Source organism: Sceloporus undulatus, chromosome 2 (genome assembly GCF_019175285.1).
Source record: "Sceloporus undulatus isolate JIND9_A2432 ecotype Alabama chromosome 2, SceUnd_v1.1, whole genome shotgun sequence".
Lineage (NCBI taxonomy): Eukaryota > Metazoa > Chordata > Lepidosauria > Squamata > Phrynosomatidae > Sceloporus > Sceloporus undulatus.
The window spans coordinates 139,340,939-139,359,786 of NC_056523.1; the positions used below are offsets into that span (position 1 = coordinate 139,340,939).

General features: G+C 40.1%; 1 protein-coding gene across 2 annotated transcripts in view; it reads left to right on the top strand.

The window, feature by feature from the left end:
* Positions 1-18,848, top strand: part of GRB2 (growth factor receptor bound protein 2) — a 75,015-nt gene that overhangs the window by 48,808 nt on the left and 7,359 nt on the right. For both annotated transcript variants that reach the window (XM_042449588.1, XM_042449589.1), the window contains exon 3: positions 14,068-14,165. In XM_042449588.1, the coding sequence (XP_042305522.1) occupies positions 14,068-14,165 (98 nt within the window). The remainder of the gene's footprint in view (positions 1-14,067; positions 14,166-18,848) is intronic.

Genomic DNA, 18,848 nt, shown 5'->3' on the forward strand with positions numbered 1-18,848 from the left:
CCTGTATTATTATTATTATTATTATTATTATTATTATTATTATTATATCCCACCCTTCTCCCAATACTGGGAATCAGGGCAGCTTACAACATTAAAAAACAGTGCAGTTAAAAGCATACAAAAATAGTACATTAAAAGAGAATTAAATTACTGCAGTGATCAGAACAAATTACATGTTAAATTAGCCAATAATTCAAAACGATAAAAATGTTTAAAACACATTAAAACAATATAACACCCTGGCCCATTCTTTAAAAGCTTTCTGTTTTGAATGGCTGTCTGAAGAGGAATGCCTTCGCCTGTCATATCACCTCTTAACCTCTTCTCCAGGCTAAACATACCCAGCTCCCTAAATTGCTCCTCATAAGGCATGGTTTCCAGACCTTTCACCATTTTGGTTGCCCTGTTCTGGACACTCTCTGACTTCTCAACATCCTTTGAATTGAGGTGTCCAGAACTGGACACAGTATTCTGGGTGAGGCCTGACCAAAGCAGAATAGAATGGCACTATTATTTCCCTTGATCTAGACACTATACTTCCATTGAGTCTAGCTGGAGAGGATTGGGATTACTGTAAAGGGCACAGATTATATTCAGTAGATAAAATGTGCTTCTCATGGCTGTTCCCAGAAGATTATCACTTCATCAACTGTCATCTCACAGTTTATGTACTGTATTTCACACTTTATGCACTCTGATCCCACCACACAATATAACTCCTAATATATCTGTGCCATTAATTTTGTACTCTATCAGTGCATTTGAAGAAGTGAGTTGAACTCAGTGAAAGTTCATCCTAAATTATATCAGTCAGTCTCAAAGGTCTCCATTCTCCATTCTCAGTCTACATTCTCTATGGCAACACCACCAACACTTCTTTTTTATGGAGTTCAGTTTGGCATACAGGATTCCCAAGATTTGTCTAAGCACATAGAAAATGAAACACTCCTGTTTGGAACATGGCACGTGCAGTCTTATCGTACAGAAATGCCCTTATATTGCTGTTTCTCTGTGTCCATATTTGACGAGTGTTAATTCTCTATTTGGTTTCAGGTATATACAGGTTGTGGTGATGGTACTTTGTTTGAAGTTCATATGATCTTGCTGCTAATTCTCCACATTGTTATTTTTTATCTATTTTATTTGTATGCTGTCTTTCTTCCAGAGTGGGACCCATGGTCTGGTGAATAGAAATGGTAGTCCCCTGGTAATTTTAGGGGAGGGGGAGGTAAGATAAATATTTTCTGGTTATCAAACCTGGGAAAGCTAAATAATGAGTTTTAAACAGCATCATCTTTTTGATAAATAATAATGAGTACACTTGTGCACAGGAAGTTTTTTCAGTAGATAATATATGGTAATAAAGATCTGTTCTTTCATTATTCATTAGATGGCTTCTTTGACAGTCAATTTTGCTTTCACTTTTGAACCATGAACCAAAAATTCCTGCGATACCAGATTATTAAATAGCATTATACTGACAGATTATTTTTTCTCTTTCAAGAATTAACTTGTTGGAACACATCTTTAAGAGTCAGGACTGAATCTATTGATCTTACATTATGCTAACATGTCATTTTACTTTTGGTGGACATTGGAAGATAATTCAGCACTATGTGTTCTGAAGACTGTTTTATGCATGCCTGAATAAAATGTAGTGCATTCTTGAGTCATGGTGGCGAGAGTCTCCAACTAGTCTCTACTGCTTGACTCTTGTACCATGCTAAGACAAGGGTAATAAAATAACAACAAAAACTCCAGCTTTAAAGTACCATTTTCAGTGATTTGGCTTTCTCTGTAATCAAAATGTCCCCCTCAGACTGATGAGCCTCTTAATACCTCAATATATAAACAGGCCCATCTATAACTCCTTGTTGACTCCTATGTGTAGGCACACAAAGCATTTATTTCTAACATTTCCAAATGACTAGTAGGACCCATGTGCATAAATACTCTAAAGGTATCAGATTCCACTTGTTCTTGGAAATTAAGCGAAGTTGACTCTGGTTAGTACTTCAGTGGGAGACCACCAACAAATATCTGGTGCTGTAGGCTATACAGTCAGCCCTTGGTATCCGTGGGGGATACGTTCTGGACCCCTACGCAGATACCAAAATCCATGTATATTTAAATTCCCTCCTGGGCAGGGCAAAAGGGGGCGTGTCCTGCTTGGAGGAGGCATGTCCTGGCCATTTCATGTCCTCCCTTGGGCACGAGTCCCTCTGGCTGCAGTGGCACCACCATTTTTGTGTCTCTGGAGGGCAGAAGGAGCCACAGGCGGGGAAGCCGGGAGGGGAGGAAGGAGGGATCCCTGGGCATGGAGGGAGTGAGAGAGTCCAGAGAGGCGGAGGAGGAGGAGAAAAGGAAGGCAAGAAGGAAGGAGGGATGGTGGGGACTCTGCTCACCTCTTTGCAGGAGGGAGGGATGGGGTGTCTCCCTCTGTCCATCTGGGGACTAGGATTTATGGCCCAGGGGGGGGGCAAGTAACTGACTGACCAAGCCAGTCTAGCCCAGACCCTGCCTGGCCAGAACCAAGAGGAAGGGGAGAGGAAGAGCAGCTCCCCACTGAGGGGAGAGTGCTCCTTCTGCCCACCCCCTTTCATTCCCCACTCCCCCGCCAGGCCAGAGGGCAGTGGCAGGGCAGGCTTCTGACCAAGGCAGATGAGCCAGTGCGCACCCATGCTGAGAAGCACTCACTTGCTCTGAATGCTGCCTACGCTTTCCTCTCTCACCTGCTCCACACCTGCTCCTTCTGGAGCCACTAGGTCACCATCCCTCCCTCCTTCCTCTTCCTCCACTTCTCATCTTTGGGCACCCAGGAAGCAGAGGAGCCCAACACCCAGATTCCCTCTGGAGCCACCTTGCCATAATGACAGTACAGTTTGCCATTTGCGATGCTTGAATCCATGGATGGCAAGTCCACAGATAAGGAGGGCCCACTGTATTTCAGGGGAAGGAGTGGGCAAAATCACCTCAGAGTATTCCTTACCTAAGAAAACATAATGAAGTTCGTGAGGTCACCATAAGCTGACAGGCTTTGCAGGCATATACACGCATTGAGGTCCATGTCATATTGCTTTGTGAAAGAGTTTTTATTGTAAATTTAAGTGGCTTTTAATTCATTGTTTTTCTTGGGAAAGGCAACAGCCTTATGTATCCTTGTGCAAATTTTCTAATTGTTCTGACATCAAAATAACTTAAAAACAAAACAAGCCAGTTGCTTAACCTCTTACAAATAGAACCTTTGTACAAATTTGGTTTGTTGTAGGCCTAAGAGACTGTTGTGCTTTTACTTTAGGTAGGTGCAACTTGCTGTTAAGTGTTGCTTGGAGATGAAGCAACATCGTAGATGAGTATAAATCTATCATTGTTTAAAGAATAAGTGTAAAGTACAGAGGGTAAATACAACAAAACTAAAGTATACATGTAAGCTATAGTGTGAACACAGGATTTCACATGACCAGAGAAAGCAGTGTTTTAGGATTACTACATCTGCTTAACTGGACCATTAACTAACCAGAGACTGATTTACTCTGTGCCCTGTAAAATGCTGTATTCCTCACTTTTAAATGGAGATTAAGTTTGATATAAGGAAGGATGTTCTGTCTTCTGTTTCCGTGATAACATCCTGAATACTACAGTTATAAAAGACTGGTGGGCTCAAACCACTCAGCGCATTCTGTAAACTCTGTCTCTTCCTTAGTTAGAATGTTCAGCTTCCTCTTTTTGAGAAACTGTTAAGGGAGCTCTTTGAATTCAGTTTCCAGTTATGTTGAGGGCTGAGCTTCTTCATATTAACAGGCATTAAAAACAATATGCAGAACTAGCAAGGGTAACTAAAAGGAATAGAAAGCAATTAACCAAGAAGATGGCTTGTTGCTTGGTATCTAAGAAAATTCAGGATTGTAAAGAGATAATAAAAATTATTCTCATACAATAATTGTTAATGTTTGATAATGTAAGTTCCTTGTCTTTAACCAACCTTCTTAATTTTGTTCCAGATTATATTTAGTTTGTATACTAAAAATGAGAGAGGAAGCTACAAGGTGATTATATTACATTTAAATCTAGATCACAGTTCAGAAAAGTCATTTGTTTCTGTGGTTTCTTATGAAGTTAAGAATTTACTTTTAAGTAAGCTGAGCACTCGATTTAACTCTCCTGTTAAGTCTGCTAGTGCAGAAGGGAACTACTTCCTTGGACATGTTTTTGTGACTTCTAGATTCCCCAATATATTTTGTGTTGCTAATATTTCCTTTTAGGTCTGTGGTTGTCAAACTGTGGGGTGGGATTCCAGTGGGGCACATGAGACTTGCTCAAGGGAGGGTGTGGGTGATAAATGGGAGTCCTTCCATTTATCAGAGGACCTCTTCCCAGACAACAAAGGGTTGAATAATGGGGGAAGAGATACATTTTAATGAAGGCTTACATCACAAGTAATGACTCCCCGATTTTAAAAAGCCTCCTTGCAGCATGAGGCTTGAGTTTTGCCTTTGTCTGCCTTTGGAGGCTGTCTGCCCTGAGGCAGATCATAAGGAGCTGGTAGAACTGGACAGTGGAGTCCAGGCTTCCAGCTGTCTAGAAACATCAAGAACTACAAATCCCATCTGAGCTGTAGGTAAGGTTAGAAACCTGTACTAGTTAGTGGCGTTAGATTTCTGGTTTATTTTACTGGCTTGCCTGAAATGACTGTATTCTGTAATTTACATTCCTGTTGTGCCAGTAGGACAAGTGGTCCTACATGTACAGTAGTGATATCCTACTTGACGTCCTTAGTTAGAATAAAGCTTTTCTTCAAAGTACCATGCCTCTCTCATACTCTTTTTTCACATGCCTTAGCTTGCTAGTTATTTCCTAAGTTGGCAAGCGAAAGTATCTGCAGATCTCTCAGCAAAGTTCTGATGTGTTGCTAAATGGGGGAGAAGATAATTAATCAGGTGGTGGCAGTTATCTGGAAAACGTGGTCTCAAGGGATCCAATCCAGCAGGAGTAGCTTCTGTGTTCAAAGAACCATAACAAGATAGCAACAGTTGCTTTTATACTCATGAACACCATAACAGGGCAAGACTTGGGCCCTGGTCCCTCTTCTCCTCCCAAACCTTTTTTTGTCCTGGAGGGGAAGAGAAAGGCAAGGAGGGTGCTTGGAGCAGCTGCTTCTGTCTGAAGGAGGAGATGGAGATTGGTGGGGCTGATCTTGAGCCTTCCAGAAGGCAGTGTTTGGCAGTGCAGAAAACAGATCACTCAACCATGGATCACCACAGCACTGTTGTGGAGAAAAGTGTGATAAGAAATTATATTAAACCAGTATGCTTCCGTTGTTCAATAGGACTGAGGCAGGACAGCAGGACAGTGTGATAATGTCCTCCCCCCCCCTCCTCTCACACACAGTCAATCATACTCTTCTTTTTTAAATGTACCCACATATACATTATGTATACTTGGCTTATAGGAGCCAGCATGATGTAGTGGTTTGAGTATTGCACTATGACTCTGGAGACTAGGGTTGGATTCCCAGCTCAGCCACTGTGTGACCTTGGCTAAGTCACACTGTCAGCCTCAGAGGAAGGCAGTGGCCAACTACCTCTGAACAAATCTTGCCAAGATAGGTGCCTTAGGGTTGGAAACAACTTGAAGACACACAACAATATTATAAAGATGTTCAACAGTGCATATGATCTGTTATATTGATTCTAGATTAATACCAGTTACTTGTATGGTTCACCAGGCATTATGGCTAAAGTGCATGACATCTCAGTAAGAGATAAGTTAGTTTGTGGCAGGGGCAAAATGCAGCCCCGAGGCTATTCTTCTAGACCTCAAACTCTCTAGACTTTCCATAGTGCCCCCTCCCCCAAATAAATTGCCTTTTCTGGAAGGTCTGCTGCCACCGCAAATTACAATTACAATTTTCAGTGAAGTACGTTTCTCTGAAGATTCCAGCCAAAGATGCAGGTGAATCATCGGGAATATATTCTTCCAGAACATGGTCACATAGCCCGAAAAACCCACAAAAAACTACATATAGGTTTCGCTTTTTAACCAGTTATTCTTAACAAGCTTGTTATTAGAGCGTCCACATTGCTATACAGTTTCCCCATATTGCTAGGGTTAAGGGACAATGGACCCCTGTGAATATGGAAAAAAAAACCGCAAATAAACAAAAACACCATCAGTTTTACCTGAAGGACACCTCTCTCGGGAATTCAGAGTTCCTCCAGTGCAACTCTGTGGTCAATGTCCAAACTTAAACTGACCTAGAACATGGCAATGGCCGTAGTAAGCTACAAATGGCTTTCAGTGCAACTGACCACAGAGTTGCACTGGAGGACCTAGACAGTCCTATAGAGAACATATTAATGAAATCCATGAATAATCAAAGCTGCAAATATCAAAGCCGCAAATATGGAGGGATGACTGTATAGCAATGAGAGGAATGACAAATTTGAAAGGAATGACAAATAAAATTTATTTGTAACAAAAGTGGAATCCTAAACCATCCTAGGTGTCTTAGGTTTTCTGCAAAAAAAAAAATTGCTGCAGAAAGGTATTCAACAGTCTTCTGGTGAGGGTTGAATAAAATGAGGGATTTTGTATAACTATTATGTTGAGGATTGTGTTTCTCTGTTTCTAATGCAGTACAGGTAATATCTCTCTTTTCTGAAAAACTTGAGACCAGAAATGTTTTGGATTTCAGATTTTTATTTCTTTTTTATTTCTTTATTTTGGAATACCTGTATTTGCACATATGTACATAATGAGATATCTTGGAGATGGAATTCAAGTGTAAACAACATTCACTTATGTTTTTTATACAATTTATACACCTACCCAGAAGGTAATTTTATACATTATTTTTAATAACTTTGTGTATAAAGTTTGTGTATATTGAACCATCAGAAACCAAAAGTGTCACTATCTCATCCATCCATGAAAAAAAATCTAGTTTTTGGAGAATTTTGGATTTTGGAAATCCAGATAAGGGAGACTCAACCTGCACCTCTGTAACGCCAGGATAGAGCTGAAGACATCTGAATGAAATGTAGTGTGCTTATTGAAGACTACATTCCAAGACAACTCAAACCAAACCTTGTTTCCTGTTTCTGTTTTCAGAAGAGGAAGGAAAGAGCCAAAACGAACTTCAGTGTGACATCTGAAGTGAGGTTTTTTCAAACATTGCATTTTATTATTTGATCATGAAGCAAATATGAAATGGGTAGTTTTGTTCTTACTCCCTTGGACCTAGAACCTACTGTGAACCATACTGAGCTGATGTCTCATAACTAAACCATGTGTCTTTCTCCATCAGGGTGCAGAAGAGATACCAAGTGATATCCTATCCTTCCCCTCCTCTCCTTGCAAGACAGCATATTCCGAGATAAATTTTCTAACCTCTCTGAATAGGGTGGGAGCTACAGTACTCCCTTATCTGGATAGTCTTCTAGTCAGGTTGCCATCACTGATACATGCTCAGAACATGAACCAAATGCCAGGTGAATTGTGGATTTGTCAAGAACTGGAAATGAGTTTCCTACCTCTATAAAAGCAATTAGATCCTCCTGGAGGAACTTCTTGCTTCTTTTCCAGAAAAAATAAATGTTCCCTGAGGATGATGTAAGGTGGTTGTCATTACCAGAAGAGTCCAGTGCAGGGAGATGGAGATGTAGAGGAGCTGGTCTTCCTATAGTGAATGCTGGTATCCTCACATGATGTGGTGGCATGATCATCCATGTCTAATCACCATGCCTTTTGCAGTTTCAGCTAGAACTCACACATAATAAGAGTTACATCGCAACTTCCTTGTTTAGCAGTTCATTTCTAGGATATTTGTGTCAGAGTACTAGTTTTTTGGCATTTAGGATGGCGACTCAGCTTCTGGAATGGAGGGGGACAACTGTGGTTCTCCACATGTTTTTCACTGGCAACTTCCATCAGCTCTAGCCGATATAATCAGTGAAAAGGGATTTATGGGAGCTGTACTTTAAAAAATATTCTAGAGGTCCATATTTGCTCAGCTCTGTTCTCGCCAGCCTGAGTGCTAACAAGTTTCAAAATATGTAGCTACTCGGGTTCTTGATACAAGATTTGAGATAATATATACTGTTGTGCACAGCAAACATAGCAATATATATGTATGAACAAGCAAACATGTACACATACTTTTGCAGGCAAAGAGGAGGCTTCATCCTTACAACCTTAGTTAAATAATAATAATATAATAAATTGTTTATTTATAGCCTGCCTTTCCTTGAGATCAAGGCGGATTACAACATTCAAGGCGGGTTACAACAGAAGGTAGAAAACTGCTGAACTCTTTAATCACGAGTTATTAAAAATGCCAGACAGATTGCTTTGTAGCAAAGGTCAGATGTCCAAAAAGCATTCGGGATAGATATACTGAACCAATATGGGCAACAACACATCTTGTACATTTTCTTATTATTCCTTTGTACGAGCAATTTGTTTTGCTTCAAGACCTTGGTTTCCAGAATTGCTATTCATCTCATCACAGAATCACTGGCTGGTTCCATTAAGTCTAAACTTTCTCTTGCAGGCCCTCAGCTGAGCCTGTTCCACTTAGCAGTCTAAATAACAACATTTGAGTATTGCTGTGGGTTGTTGTCTACTATTACAACTTGTAGAGACTGCACAAAGGTTTTTGTGAATTGGTATTATTAATGAGCCTTACACATATCTGCACTCAGCATGATTGAAGGGTGAGAGAAATTATGTCACTATTCTCATAGGTGTGGATTTCTAGAAAGTGTAGTGTGTTAAATGATCATTTGGTTCTCGAGTTTTCCAGTGTAGAACTGTAATTGCATGCTAATACCATTGATTGTCTCTCTCAACTGAACCATAGCTCCCTTGCATGAGAAACCTTGACTCATCCTCAAGACTGTAGGGTTATATGAGCTTTTAGGATATTAGAGCTAGGTTCTTTGTCAACCAACAAAGAATTAGATGTATTCTAATGTATAGATTGTAAGCCTGAGGGCAGGGAACTGTCCAATTAAAAAGATTGTATGTACAGCGCTGTGTAAATTTACAGCGCTTTATAAATAAAGGTTAATAATAATAATAATGCAAGTGTGTAGACCATACTGGGTGACATCCCAGAGGGGGATGTTACCTAGTGGGTTGGTATATCCAGAGGAACTGGTGCAGCTACTGGGTGAGTGAGAATGGGCATCACCTCCCTTTCCCACTTGCCCAGCAGCCATACTGGATCCTAAACAGATCCTCCAGAGACTGCAGTGCCACCCCCTCAGCAGTGGATGCTGTTGGGGGACATTGCCTTCATGGACTGGTGGAGCTGCAATGAGAATCTCGGCAGACAGCCAGCCCTGGGAGGGGGGGAGGTCAAAGCAGTACCCCTCCCCCCACACACTGGGTCTTTTACCTTTTACCTTTTACCTTTACCAAGCATTTGTTTTCTTAATGTTTAACTGTAGACCTGCCCTTGCCTTTCTTCAATAATTCTTCCAAGGCTTTGCTATTTTCTGCTAGGGGTATGGTTCATCTGCATATTTTAAATTGTTGGTGTCCCTTCTTCCAATTTTGACACATACTTCCTCCAACTCTAATCCTGCGTTTCGTATGATGTGTTCAGCGTACAAATTAAACAGATAGGCAGTGCCCTATTTCTGTCCCCTTTTGCTTCCCAGCTGTCCTGAACTGCTTAGAGTTTAATCGTTCAAGGCTTCTCCTTCTTTTTTGCTGCAGATAGTGTCTTTTTGCATTTCTCCCTGACAGTGTCCCTAGCTTCAGTCCAGAATTCTTGTGGTTTCCAGTAGTCAGGCTTAATAATGCAAATCTATTTTTATGTTATTGTTAAATTTTGTGGAGATGTTTTTCAGGTTGTATTTTGGCATGATTATTGTTCTTCACTAGCTTTACTCTTAATTTTGATATTATCACTTCATGGTCTGTGCCACAATCTGATCCCCCCCCCCCCCCCATTTTTGCAGAAAGAATGGAATTTCTCCAGCTTCTGCTTCCAATGATGTAGTCTGTTTGATTTCTATACTGGCCATCAAGTGATGCCCATGTTTACAGTCATCTCTTTGGTTGTTCAAAGAATGTGTTTGTGATGAACAAGATGTTGGCCTTGCAAAATCAAGTCAGTCTTCCACTTTGCTTTTTGACCCCGCAACAAATTTCTCTACAGTCTTTGATTTTGCTCTGTTTTGTACTCTTACATTCCAATTGCCTATGATTAACAGGAAGACCTGCTTTGGCATGTGGTCAGTTTCCTCCTGGACTCCAGTATGGAATCTTTCACTTTCTTCTTCTTCTCTGTAGTTGTAGCACGAACTTGGATTATGCTTATTATGGGACCTTGGTATCTGTGGGGGATCCATTCCGACACACACACACCGTGGATACCAAAAACTGTAGGCCCTCAAGTCTCGTTGTCCGCAGTGGTGGCGCGTGCACATGGCCATGCTGCCATTAGGGACAGCAGTAAGCCCCCATTGTCCTGAAACCGCATGCATGCGCTGCCATTGGGGACAACGGGGGCTCACAGATAATGAGGGCCCACTGTATATAGTCTGCCCTTGCTATACATGGAGGATCCATTCTGGACCCCCACACACATAAGGCAAATTATGCTAGAGTCCTATTGATTACATTGGTGGCGAAGGTGCATATGGCAAGGCTGGACTGTATTGATTGATTTTCCCTGAAGTCTTATTGATACAATTCATTGCATTATGTCCTTTGACAGCTTTTGATACATTTCTCATCACTCTTAATGCTACCCTATTTCTTCTTACATTTTTATTTCCTGAGTAAAACCTGTGTAATTATCTGGCTCAAAAGTCTCATTCCTGCCCATGTCAGCTTGCTTACCCCAGGTATTGCAACATTTATATGTTTCATTTCTTATTTTACTATGTTTAGCTTCCCTTGGTTGATGCGTCTCCTATTCCGTATTCCTATAATAATGCCTTGTGCAGCTTTGGACTTTCCTTTCATCTCGGAGCATGTCAACAGCTGAATATCCTTTCAGCTTGAGCCCAGTTGCATCATTAGTGACAGTGCTACTCATAGTTGTTCTCAGCTATACCCTAGTAGCTCATTGTGTGCCTTCTGACCATGGAGTCACATCTTCTGGACTATCTCTTGTGTCTTTTTGGATTGTCTCATCGTAAAGACATTCCAAAGGGCTTTGATTGATTGATTGAAATTTTATTTATATACCGCCGTTCCTATGATCACGGCGGTTTACAAACAGAATAAGATACAATACAATACAGGTTACAAATATAATACAATAAAAATCACAGTTTAAAAAATCAAAATTAACAGCTAAAGTCCTTCATAAAAAAAACCGTATACTACTATATATCATTAAAATCCATCATTAATCAATCAAAATAATAAAACAATATAAAAATACAATAAATAGTATGCAGGAGCAAAACAGTCAGGACATGTGAGGGAAGGCTTGACGAAATAAATGAGTCTTAAGGTTTCTCTTAAATGACTCCAGGGAGGGGGCTAAGCGGAGCTCCTCAGGGAGAGCGTTCCAAGACTGCGGGGCCACCACAGAAAAAGCCCTTTGCGCAGTCGCTGCGTATCTTGTCTTGGGAACACTCAAAAGTTTTTTCCCCACGAGATCTGAGAGTGCGGGGCTGATTGTATGGGGAGAGTCGGTCCTTCAAGTACTCTGGGCCCAAGCCATTTAGGGCTTTATAGGTAACAACCAACACCTTGTATTGTGCCCGGAAGCGAATTGGCAGCCAGTGCAGATCTGCTAGTACAGTACAGGTGTTATGTGGCTGGCCCTGGAGCTACCAGTGACCAATTGGCTTTACTATGGCTCCTTCTGCACAGTACAAACACTACTGTTATCTATGAGACATCCTTCACCAGTGTCACCCCTACTATTGCTGCTGCTTAGTAGCTATTTGGTACTATAGTCTGGCTTCTTAGTAAAAGCCTGTAACAGGGGAGAACCTACTGGCAGCACTGCTAATGTCAGACTAGCCTTTTGCCTCACAGGAGCATGCATTCTCACCACCATGGAAAGATAATATCATGGTTTACTGTGCTGTATTTTTTCAGTGTGGAAAATATTAACAGAACATGACCTGTGTATTAAATTCACAATGTTCATGTTAACAGGTCTGAAGATTTATGAATTTCTTCACTCAGCTAAATTTAGACTTAAACTGAGCTTCTGAAGTACACTTTAATCAGAGATTTAGCACTAATTGTAAGCATTGTTTATATTTTTAGATCATAACTGCTATTAAGATAATTCCAATAGTAAATGATGTGATTGTTAGTCATAGGGAAAAGTCTTTAACTTCCCTTGATGCACATCTATTGAGATAGTTAGTCTGAGGCATGAAGTAACTAATTAGTAAAATAATTTAATTGAGTGACAAAAAAAATACTCAGTAAATTTGGCTAGGAGCACATTGAGCTGTTTTTTAAAAGGCAGTTACTTGTAAAAAAAGAAGTTCAAGTAATTGAACAAATCTGGTGGTTTTGGCTGATCACTGATATCAGTTGTTTCATTATGCATTTGCTGATATATATATCATGGTTTCATTATATAATGATATAATGAAATATTCCATTATATTGAATAATATTAAACTCTCCTAAAATGTAGGCTAAGTACTTTCTGATCTAATTATGGCATGTGAACTTAGTGAATTGATTAATAATTTTGTTGTTGTAAAAACGTATTCTTTCCCTGATATGAGAGTAACTTGTGCTTCTGTTTGTCGTGTGATCTTTTAGTTGGAAAGGAAACTTCAGATGTGTCTGGAGTTTTTCCATTTCCCAGCCAAGGAAATGTACCAGTTCCCTTTTTGGAGTTAGGTAACATGTAATGAAAGTGGATTGCTTAAATATGTAGAAGAGTTCAAAGACAATTTTAATACAAGGAGGGGGTCAAACTAGTTTTTAAAATATGGTTGAATTCTGTTTTTAAGGAAATTTTTTATCCACTGTGAATTGCTTTATTAACCCAGGAAGGATGAGAGCAATAAACAAATATTTTTAATTTTAAAAAATGGAATATAGGCCTGAATGAAGGATACGTTTTAAATGCTGTGTGTAGGCTTCCAGACCAAAGATAGCATAAATGGACTCCATAAGTTATAAAACATTTACGTATAGATCATGTGATGAATTCCTAAAGATAACAGAGGCCCTTTCCAGAAGGGCCTTTTAGTACGTACTCTTTCGGATGCCCCCAACCCTAGTACGTACACAGTACGTACTAAATGGCGGCGCCCATTCTACATGGGCGCTGCCATTAGGACGTCACGACTGCACCGCCTCCAAATGAGGCGGCGCGGACATGACATCCTGTCGCCGCATAAGGAGCTCCGAAACGGAGCTCCTTCCTGGTTTTGTGTTGCTGGCGCAGCCTTTACACAGCTGCACCAGTGACACAAAAGAGAAAGGGGCCGAGCGGCCCCTTTCTCTTTTCTCTGCTGCTGTCGGGGTGTCCTTGGGGCTTGAAGCCCCAAGGACACCCCTTTCCAGGCCGTGGGAAGCGGCCTTTTGCTGCTTCCCACGGCCTGGAAAAGCGGCGGATCAGGGCCTCAGGGCTGCCGCTGTGGCAGCTGAGGCCCCAATCCTTCGGGGAAAGGGGTGTGTACAGGCCGGCCCAAAGGGGCAGTCTGTAAACCGCCCGAGTCTACCTATAGGTAGGTGTTATATCAGTCCTGTATCCTGTTAGAATTCTGATGACATGCTAGCTTTCACCCATTCCATATCATGTTTTTCATAGTGAGTTTCAGCATATGGGTTGATCTTCAAAGTCTAGTTGATTTGATCCAAAGTGGCAAACTTTACTGAAAGACTAAATATGGAATTCACAAACTGGGTGTGTCTTTAATTATTCCACAGAATTGCCTAATTTGAAAAGCTAAGTTACTTCCTCTCTCACTTCTAGTCACTTTAGCTGTTGGAGTAGAATGAAAGAACTTGGAAAACTGGCAAAATCGAATTACACAAGCATGTCAACTGCATATCAAGAACATAAAGAATTTTGTTTTTGTTTCCTTTCTCCCTTTCCCTGCCATCTCTCTCCTCCAGGTTTTGAATGAAGAATGTGATCAAAACTGGTACAAGGCAGAACTCAATGGCAAAGATGGCTTCATTCCCAAAAATTATATTGAAATGAAACCACATCCGTAAGTAAAATACCATACCACGACTTCCTTGTGTGCCTGGCATGCTTACTGCATGAGAAGCTGTGGGAAGGCCTTGAAATAAGAGGTGATACTTCCTTATTTTTAAAGGGGGAGGGTGTGATGCAGAAATGATTCTGCATTTTAAAAGAAGAACCTCTTAGTTAATATTAGATATTTTAAGACAGCACTGATAAACCTAATACAGTAACCACTGTTTTATCAAGCAAACCAGGAAGCAACTTGCTTTAAAGTTCTTAATGGATACCTCATAGCATTCCTGTAAATCCTTGGGGGCCCATCCCAGCCAATTTTTTGTAGATGTCAGTTCAGCAGATTACAGTTGTGCTTTCAGACTTGTGAGTGTATGTGTCAAGAACACATATTTATGATCATAGGAACCATCAATACAACTTTATATAAATGGGTTGTGCAGATGCCATCAAGCTAAATTTAACACCAAATGAAGTAATTTAGTGATAATGCCAATTGGTGCTGTTGGCAACAAGGAAATGGATCAAGTGGGCTTGTATTCTCAAGCAGTGTATTCACAGCTACTCTTGCAGAATCAGCACTAAAGTCCAGGTTGTTGTCTTTTGCAGTTTTAACTAGAAGGGCTTCACCTAGTATAAAATTTGATTCAACTGTAGGGAATGATCTCTGAGAATGCTAGGCATGATGGCCACATTCACACTAATGTTTTTGTGCCAAGTAGATCAGGGGAAATTCGATGATGCACTACCAAATCAAAGTTCCCACTACATTTACTCTGATCGAATCTCTTGGTGGCAATTTAAGCCTGTTGAAGTTCACATTACCATTTGTGTCAGTTTAAAATGGAGCTGAGTTTCCATTGTTCTCTGAGTTTTTTTTAACTGTCAATCAAATGATGAGCATCTATGTCACACTTTTTGGATGAATTTCCCCCCCCCCTTCCCTGTCAGCCTTGGAACAACCCTTAGCAAGAAACCCTGGGATAGGTTAGCCTTGGGAGGAGTCACACTCCCTCAGCCAAGAAACCCCTGCGGGTTTAAATGTGGGGTATCAATATAATATAATATGTGTGCAAGAGCTTTAGTTTGCATCAACTTGGGAGTTGTTGTGGTTTTCTTGGGAAAGAGAAAAAAAGACCCCTAACCCTCAGCTTCACTGGTTTTTTTAAAATAAAAAAAATTCAAGCAAATCATGCACACCTTTCTCATATCAACGATGCAAGTATTTATGCTGTCTACTGCGGTCATGCAATAGCAAAGATGTGCATAAGCTATCAATTTTTTTTTTTAAAAGTACATCATCTAATGATGTTCCTAGGAGAACCCCCTCCCTGGCTATGGCTATGGCTTTGGCTGGCAGGGAGAGAGCAAATGGGTGGGCATGATCTGCTCCCTACACATTAACCCCTTCCTTCCTGTATGCCGTATTGAATTGAAAGCAAGTTCCCATTGGCGGCTGGTAAAACAAGGACCGGTTCTTTTGAAAAGACATGCTGAAATCCCCGGTTCCAAAAGAACCAGGTTAAGTGGGATTTGCCCTACCTTGCCCTGCCCTTTGGAATTTAGGTTGGAAAAAACTGGCACAGCTGTGATTGATCCCTTTTTAAATCAGTTTGTGAACTGGTTTATAACGTAATGTGAACAACCCCTTAGTTGGTCTAAAATTCTCACATGCACTATTCTCTTTCATCTAGCAGTGAGAATTTTGTTCTTATGAACCTATGGAAAATGTTCAAATGTGCTGTTGATTGGTTGTATGGTCATGAGTAGCCAATATCTTTAATAGATTGGGTCAGCAACTTGGAAAATGTGTTTGATCTCCTTATTTTCAGTGGAACTTGAGCAGTGGCTCACTCGGCTAAATGTGACATGGCCTCAATACAGAGGCTATTTTAATGAACAGGAACTTGTCTTCATTAAACTATGCACAGAAATCACCTTGCTGGAAAACTTTCTTGAATACTGCATAGAGACATGGAGATTCATTTTCACTTGAAAGAATGGCTCTTGTGGAAATCTGATTTGGAAATCCATTTTGCCATTCATTTTTCATCCTTGTTGCTACCTTCCTTCTGATTCCTGTGAGCAGATGTTTTTGAATTTGTCTAGTCCACAGACTGCCCTATGTCCTTTTTTCCTTGCTGATTTTTCCATTCTGTGATGGGGCTATGTATATTGCCTTCTTGTAGAAATGGAGTAACAGAAGAACAGTTTTGACTTCATTGTTGAAAGTAACTTGTAATTCCATGCATTTCCTGAGATTTTTCATGTTAGTGCTTGAAAGCATGTTAGAATCTATAAAATCCGCAAAGTTTTCCAGCAAGAGAAAAGCATCTGCCAGACATGTTTGTTTCAATAATAATAATAATAATAATTATTATTATTATTATTATTATTTATAAGCTACCCTGTAACATGTTCACTAAGTGGCTCATAAAAATAAAAATTAAGAACAGACAGTTCCATAAAGTAAAACACAGCATTGTGAATGAACTAGTAATTACAGTAACTATTAGTGTCCCTGGGAAGTCAGTGATTCGTCGTGTTATCTGTGGATTAATCCCACAGTAAGATAACTGAATCTAAGTGATTATTCAGGTTTCATTGGTCATTTTTCTACCAAGGGTAACATTTCCTTAGAGGTAATTACATCCCTACAGCCAAGAAGATATTCCTATTGTTATTGTTTTCTCTTTTTGTTTCTGCCCCCTCCCATTTTCTCTCCCACCCAGATCCTATTCAGTTACTTAACTCCAGTTAATATCCTGTGCAGATATAATCTCAATCAACCCCCTCTCCACATCTTTTTTTCACTGCAGTTATGGAGTCTTTGGAGTATTTGTGCAAGAACACTCCTAAATGATCTACATACTCCTTGCCCTTCCAATTATTACTGATTTCTATAGAGATCACCAAGCAAACCAAAGAAGAAGCTTTCAGAACGGACCCACTAAAGATTTTTCTCCCCATGTCACAACCAAGTGGGAGGGAGAAGGAGTGGGAAAGAAAGATCTGATGGAGAGAGGAGAGGGATTATTGACATCACTCACAGAAAGATGCTGCATTCAAGTACTTAGAAAACAACCCAAGAGGAAAGAAGGAGCACCACCGGATAATTCTAGACCCCTGTCATCTCCCTACAAGAACACTTTCTAGCCATAGGCAGTCACTCTGGGTTCTCACCATTCTAGGGCTCTTCCTCCCATGCAAAATCTGGGGATTTTTAATCTGTGTTAAAAAAAAAAGTGGTTGTGCAATATTTGCAACATACAATCAGTCAGCTGTTTTGTCTGCCAGGAGGAAGGGTCAGAGAAGATGAGACCAGAGCCAAATGAGGAGGCTCTGCAGACTCTGCTTGTTTTGGATTCACGCTTTAACTCTTACTGAAATGATTCACTGCACAGTAATATAAAACCTAGATTACATTGTACAGTAGTATAAGCAAAAGACAATGTCCCATCCAAAGCAGCTTACAAGTAAATTAATGCTATGTGACATTATCAGAAGTGGACCTTGCAGAAATCCCATCATAGTTTCTTGGATCTAATTTCTTTGGAATGTATACATATATTTACTTGATTAATTAGATAAATTATATGTTCCCAAGACTTCAGTTCAAATGCCAATTAGAGAAACTGAATAAAATGCCTGTGAATTCAGTAAGTGGAAGCATACATCCTGCTTCATTTTGAGAATTACATCAGGATTTCTTTATCTTCCTCTCCCCCTGGGATCCAACTCTACTAACTCAATGGGGTTTCCCAGGTTCCCAGAGCAGGTTTTTGATGTGCACTATTGGACAGGGGATTACACCATCTTTATAGTTACATGAAAGAAGCAATTCAATCAGTGGAAGCATCCCATTAGATCCCAGCCAAAAGTTATCATTCATTGTTGTGTGTGTGTGTGTAACTTGAAGTTCCCTGTTGACGTAGGTGACCCATGAATTTCATATGGTTTTCTTAGGAATCCTCAGGGGTGGTTTTGCCAGTTCCTTCCTCTGAAATATTGGCTACTGCACCTGGCATTCCTTGGTAGTCTCCCATCAAAATACTAACTTGGGTTGGCCCTGTTTTCAAGATTTCAAGATCACAATGATCTGGTATCAGGCTATCACTGACTGTAGGCCATCTTTTTAAAAATAAAAATAAAATCCTAATAATACACCAGAATGTTTTTAAAAATAAATCAATTTCTGTCTTGCTCTTGAAAATATATATTTATGATGGCTACCTCTAAACTAATTAATTTTTAAAACAATGCCCTTGTCAGTTAAAATGCATCTACACGGATTCATTAAAACTTCAATTTATTTAATCTACCAAATAAATCCTGCAGCCTAGTAGGAGTGTGTTTGTGTACTGAAATACAAAGAGCCAGACTGAATTAAGCTGCCCTCACATTTTTAACATTCATTCGGGCTATTTAAGAAGTGGAAACTTGTGCATATGGATTAGTTGTAGTTGACTTTGTGTTCTCATGTGGAAACAAACTGCAACTTATAGACTGCTATTTCTGCCCATTGTGCAAGTTGTGAATGGATAATACATTTCTTTAAAAAATACTATGAAAATAAGACTAAAATATAGCAAGTGGTGAATTTAGTCCTGCTTCGTTAATTTAAGAGATCAGTCCAAACAGGAGGGTCCTGTAAATCCAGTGATACTATGAAATGAAGGAAAATGCTTTTGAC